Consider the following 6,862-nt stretch of genomic DNA (forward strand, 5'->3'; position numbering starts at 1 on the left):
TGCAACGCAGAAGACCTTTCCACCAGGCATGCATGTGCTGGCCGAATAAAGGGGTGATTTATCTAACACCACTCATTTCTCTGTAAACTAGCATTGATTTTCCATTTGAGGCAACAATCCAATTCCCTTTGAAAGCATCAGTTGAACCACCTCCCTCATCACGCCCCCCCCCCACCCCCCCACTCCCCCCACCCCCCCACCCCCCCCCCCCCACCCCCCCACCCCCCCCCCCCCACCCCGTGATTCACCCAGACAACGCCAATGTTCACAGCTAACTCATTGAAAGCAGACACAAGTTGACAGAATCGAAGCTATTTTTGAAAGGTTTACAGGAAGATTGAGACAGCTAGAGATGTAGATAGATTAGGATCGATGAAGAGAATCGATCAAGTGAATACAACAGCAGATTGGTAAATGCAAATCAGATGTATCGACAGTGGAATGGACAAACAGACAAAGGTATAGAGATGACTAAAACAAGCAAAGCCAATATCATAAGATTCCGAAAAGCAAAGACACCAAAACACTCATTGGCCACATTGTTCTCTAGTGCCTCCTCTCCAATGAAGCTTTCTGATGGATGGAGAAGAGTTCGATGGAATTCCTTCAAAACATGAAATCTCCGTAACTTTCAGCATCAAAACTATCTCCCTGATAATGAAACAACATTGCGTTTAATGCCCGCCTTATTCTTATTCCACGAGACAGTCATTGTCTGTTGGTGAGTTCCTTAAAAACAGATGTTGATGGGTTTATGAATATTAAGGTAATAAGGAATTTTTGGATAGCTCAGGAAGTTGAATGTCAGGTCAAACAATCAGGATCTTATTGAATGGCGGAGCAGGTTAGAAAGACCAAATGGCCCACGCGAAATCCTATTTCTTATCATCTTCTATTTCTTCTGTGCAATTAACGGTTGTGGGAACAATTCAAGTGGTTCGATATTCATTGCTCTGACGTCGTGGATTGGCGGAAAACAGATGGACGTTAATCTGATTGGGCGGCAAGGTGGAATAGTGGTTAGCACTGCTGCCTCACATCGCCAGGGACACGGGTTCGATTCCGACCTCGGGTATCTGTCCGTGTGGAGTTTGTACAATGTCCTAGTGTTTGCGTGGCTTTCCCGCGGGTGCTCCTGTTTTCCTCCCACAGTGCAAAGATGTGCAGGTTAGCTGGAGCAACCATGCTAAGGGACCATGCCCCTTAGGGTGGAATTTCAGGAAGAATATGGAAATTCGCCCGAGATAGGACGGTCTTTCGAAGGGACGGTGCAGACTGTATGGGCAGAATGGCCTCCTTCTGTACTGTCGGGATTCTGTCATTCTATTCCTTGCAGGACAAAAGAACTGTTAGCTGATTGGGTGTCACCTGTTGACTGTCAGGAATGAGCCAATCGGCATAGAGTCTGAACTAAAACAATTCAGGTTTAACTCCCTCTGTTCAAATCCACCATCTGTTCTGTGGACATGTTGGGAGTTACTTTTTACTCATTCCTCTCAGCTGCGGCTCTCTTAACCGGTAATAGCGCAAGTTACACAATTTGCACTTTCATGTTGTACTGACATAGTAATCTTCCCTTTAACTGTTTATTCTCTATATTTGCAAAAGATGCCGGTACCTTGATGACATTAATATAACAGAATGTTTTTTTTTAAACTCCTTACCTCTAACTTTCTGCAGGTGTTAGTGGTACAGATTCGGTCTCACAGGAACCGATTACACTGACACCGTTTGAAGGAGATTCGGTGACGATTAATTACAGCTATCCGACCATTGCTGCTTCATATTCCTTACAGCTGTACCGCCTGGATCGGGAGAAAGGCCCCATCTTCTTGATTAACGTTCCTAATTCCGGTGCAGTTTCCAGAACTGTGGGTGTGGGAAATCGATTTTCTGCATCTCTGGATATTTCGAACAGTGAGGGGAAATTCACCATCCGGGAGCTGCGGCTGTCTGACAGCGCGGTGTATTACTGCGGACTGATGGACACAGTGACAGCAACCTGAGGGGGCCTCGTACAAAAACAACTCTGTGGTGTAACAGGGAAGAGCGGGTGGGAGACTGTGTGTGGGAGGTGGGGCGTGTGGGGGGCGGTTGAGACCTGGACTTTCCAAAATTAGCAGCAGATTCCTCTGTCTTCAAATAAATCCAAAAGGTTAACAAGCCTAGTGTAACAGGTACAATTTTGAACACAGAACATACAGTACAGAAGGAGGCCATTCAGCCCATCGTGTCCGGTGCGACCAACGTAAGCTCTCACTTGAAATTAATGAAAATCGCTTATTGTCACGAGTAGGCTTCAATGAAGTTACTGTGAAAAGCCCCTAGTCGCCACATTCCGGCACCTGTCCTGGGAGGCTGGTACGGGAATCGAACCGTGCTGCTGGCCTGCTTGGTCTGCTTTAAAGGCCAGTGATTTAGCCCAGTGAGCTAAACCAGCCCCTTACACCATATCCTCGTAACCCAATAACCCCTCCTAACCCGTTTGGACACTAAGGGCAATTTAGCATGGCCAATCCGCCTAACTTGCCTGCACCCCTTTGGACTGTGGGAGGAAACCGGAACATTTGGAGGAAGGCCACGCAGACACGGGAGAACGTGCAGACTCCGCACAGACAGTGACCCAGCGGGGAATCGAACCTAGGACCCAGTCAAGCCACAGTGCTAACCACTTGTGCTACCGTACTGCCCTTTGGGAAAGGTTTCCTCTGTTCATTTTACATCGAATCAATTTTGAGCATAATGTAAAGATGTGCTTGTTTTGTGTCCCCATGTTCGACCAGTGAGGAAGAGACCAGAAATGCTCGCAATCGATCATAACTCAGAGTAGATATAGATTTTTCCTCCTCAAGTTTCCATTTGTCAAATTTATTACACCAAAGAGAAACTCGTAAAAAAGTTAAACATCTTACAGATAATTAATATAACCCAGACCATTGTGAGAACGAAGAGCGATATTGTTGCTTCAGCATTTTCCAGAGATTTTTTATTCATCTCAGAAACCTGTGCAAAATTAAACAAACACTGAGGCTATTGGCTGAAGCTTGACTGAAGCCACTTCCTGCGGAACATATGACAGGAACATCGCCTCGAGAGCTGTGTCTGATTGGCCTGATATTATTTCTGTAATCACAAGTCTGTGTTTATTGCAGAGGCTGAAAATCTAACCGTACATTTCGCTGATCACTAACAGAAGGGTAAATATCAACAAAGTTCGATCTCTAATTGACCTGAGCGACTGTTTAATCCGTAATTGTCCTGAAAGCTGTTCTCTGGAAGAATTAACAGTTTGGATGCAGATGAAGATGTTCTATTTATTTCAGTCTCTGTCACTGAATAAATTGAACTGGCTGCCGGGAAGGGTATGGGGGAGGGGGAGTTGTTAGGGGTGGTAGTGAAGGGAGTCGAATTTGATTAAGATTCTACTGTGGCACTCAGGGAAATGATCTCTGTTGTTCGTGGCATATGTACAGGACGGGGATATACGCTGGCAGTTTAGTATCTGAAACGTGTAATTTAACATGCATGTATTTAACATACATTAGAAGTTAGCTGCCTCCATTTTAGTCTGGCGTCTGAACTGTAGTTATCATCTTGTATAATTTAAAGGTCCTCCCACCAAAGAGGTCCAGCATTGTATTTGTCTGTTTACTTCGGTGGGAGCAGTTACGGGTTCCTCTTTATTACTATTATAATGTACTTTAATGCAGGTGAATATACACAGGAACTAATGTTAAATTATGTTTAAATCGCAGTGAAGTAACTTATTTTGACACGTGTCGTGTTATATTCAATTGATTATATAATTTTCTCAATTAATTAATATATTATTATTTATGTCTTATTCTCTCTATGTTGTTATCTGTTCGTTTGTCTCAAATCGTGTCTCCGACCTTCTTGTCTCCACATCACGTCACCGGGTCCCTTCACTGGACCTTGGTTGGTGAATTCGTTGAAACGGCAATTTGAGATGAATTTTATTTTCGACTCTCTGAACTTGAATGCCATGTGAAAGAACGAAAACGTGACAGAGAAAGTTTGTGTGTGTGAGAGAGAGAGAGAGAGGGAGAGGCGATATACCGACAGAGAAGCCGAACAGCAGAGAGAGACAGACACGAAGAGAAAGCTGAGAGACACCAAGGCAGTGAAAATGCTAAAGGAGTTCATTAGTCCAGAAGCAAGAACGATTGGTGCCCGACTCTCACGAGCACTGAGGGACTAGTCAATCCTGACCTTGGGAAACGCCCATCAGAATCACATTGCGTGAAATCTGCAGCTGATTGGAGATTACTCTTTAATATCAGACTAGAACTGCAACTTACTTCAAACATGATGTTATTTCTTTCCAACTTTAAACCAGGCACCATGTTCTCCTCATATTGCTTTATGGTGATTCTCAGCATCCTGCCCAGTGAGTCAATATTTACTATAATATTTAATATCACACATGCACATGTTCCATATGTTATATTCATTCCCAGACGTTTGAAACATTATTTGTCTTTTACAGGAACAAATGGCGAAGACGCAGTGTTCCAGGATCGATCTGAATTAAAGGTTCTGGAAGGACAGAACGTAACACTGGATTGTAGATACTCGACAGCTACTCTTCGAACTCTGCTCTGGTACATCCAGTATCCCGGGAAAGCTCCAAAATATTTAATGATAATATATAGCTCTGGGGGTGTAAATAAGTCTCCAAATTTACCAGCCAGGTTCTTGGCGGTTTTGCATAAAGAAAGCACAACGGTTCCTTTAACTATCACCGGGGCCCTTCTCTCTGACTGCGCCGTGTATTTCTGTGCCATGGAGCCCACACTGCTGCAGAGAGAGCAGCTGCCGTACAATAACCCCACACTGAGAGTTCCAGTTAGTCCTCACCAGAGGGCGGTCTCTCGCCGATAAACATTCAACCTCCACAGTGAAAGCCAACGAGACTTTTCATAATTTCAGAGCAAGACAACAAAACCAGGCAAGGGCCACTTAGGGAATTAAAGTAGTTGCTTTCAGCTCACAGCTGTAATAAAAATGAGAGTCACAAATTAATTTCTGGTGTCACCTCGTTTTTTTCTTTTGATGTTATTTCTGTGTCTGTCTGACTTATTGTGCAGCTTTTCCCCGTCTCCCCGTTAGCATACCGATCCTTTTGATCACGACCGCGCACAAACTCGAAATGAACAGCGTGTTTTAGTTGTCTGGATTGTATTAATGAAAAGATTGAAATTTACAAATTAGGAACATCGAATGTTAAAACACACTCCCATGCATCAATTTCCCTCGATGTTCATGGCCTTTTGGAGTGTCTTTTTATTTCTATAATATGTTTCTGTTCATTCGCAGTCACTTCACTATTCATCCGTTTCACAACCGCACTGCGAGCAAATGGCAGTGAGTTGATAGAATCCTGAGACCTTGCAGCAGATTATTGATGGTGGGATAGCGATCAGTATCTTCAAATACTCAACTCTCCTTTGACAGAGCGGATAGCAAGCAGAATATGACTTAGCATCAGGATATTGTGGGAATATTTCTGACAGGTAATTGTGGACTAAACACCTTCCGCATTTTCTCCAATTTCCAAAATAGGGTATGAATCAGCATATTAAACACCCGCCGGTCTGATAATTCCTTGTTTGAATATGGATTTAGATCCAGGTCATGGAGGCTCTGTTTGTCAGTTGCTGCCCTCAGATCTAAAGACAGTCGTAGAAGGGAAAACTGAATAAGGTATATGCAACATCAGCTTCATTACTTATTCTGGCACAAGAGCACCAGATACACAGCGCACGAAGTTGCACTGCAGGAATTCTGGGTGGGTAAATGAAAGTTTTGCCAAACCATATTTCTCGGTAGAATTCGAGACCTCTACTCAATTCGCCAGTTTAAGCTTCAAGGGGCTGTAGCTGACTGACTGTGCCGTCTATTATCTATTACTGCGTTCTGTCTGTGGGAAATGTGATGGAAAGCAGTCTTACCCCTGTACGTTTACCTTGGACAGTAGCTCATTACTCCTGTCTGTTTGGGGGTTCTACAGAATCTCGGGCAGATTCACCCGTAATATGAACAGCGCTGTCAGCCTCTCAAACCAAATACTGCCAACAAACCAATATCATTTTGAATGAAAACGTCAGGATACTGGTTCCAGAAGCGGCTAAAATACAAGCAAAATAGAATCTTCAAAATGACAGGCAGATGCAGCACGAAATTAATGTATGGGTTAATTATTCTTTCCTGCGCCTTTCCTTTGAGGATCATAGAATTTACAGTGCAGAAGGAGGCCATTCGGCCCATCGAGTCTGCACCGGCTCCTGGAAAGAGCACCCTACCCAAGGTTAACACCTCCACCCTATCCCCATAACCCAGTAACCCCACCGAACACTAAGGGCAATTTTGGACACTAAGGGCAATTTATCATGTCCAATCCACCTAACTTGCACATCTTTGGACTGTGGGAGGAAACCGGAGCACCCGGAGGAAACCCACGCACACACGGGGAGGATGTGCAGACTCCGCACAGACAGTGACCCAAGCCAGAACCGAACCTGGGACCCTGGAGCTGTGAAGCGATTGTGCTATCCACAATGCTACCGTGCTGCCCCACAGGGTTTAATGTTAGGATCAGCTCCACGGAACAAGGTACCTCTGACGTCACAAATAACCGACAGACTGACGTCACAGATAGTACAGACTGACATTCCTCAGGCGGATGCACTGACGCGTGCGCACTCCTGCTTGTGGCGGATCAGTCATGCTGAAGCTCCCTGGTACCTTCACTTTGTTGTTCACATTCCCAGAGACACCTTTCTGGCCTCTACAGTGTATCTGGTGTAGGACTCAGTTTGGTGCTCAACAGCGTTGCCTT

At 44.6% G+C, this 6,862-nt stretch overlaps 1 gene segment (V, D, J or C); it reads left to right on the forward strand.

The window, feature by feature from the left end:
* Positions 1-4,074: 4,074 nt before the first annotated feature.
* LOC119959471 lies at positions 4,075-5,004 on the forward strand. The segment is given in 2 exon segments: positions 4,075-4,411; positions 4,511-5,004. Coding segments are annotated over 2 exon segments (477 nt in total).
* Positions 5,005-6,862: the final 1,858 nt, after the last annotated feature.

This window comes from Scyliorhinus canicula, unplaced genomic scaffold (assembly GCF_902713615.1).
Source record: "Scyliorhinus canicula unplaced genomic scaffold, sScyCan1.1, whole genome shotgun sequence".
Taxonomy (NCBI): domain Eukaryota; kingdom Metazoa; phylum Chordata; class Chondrichthyes; order Carcharhiniformes; family Scyliorhinidae; genus Scyliorhinus; species Scyliorhinus canicula.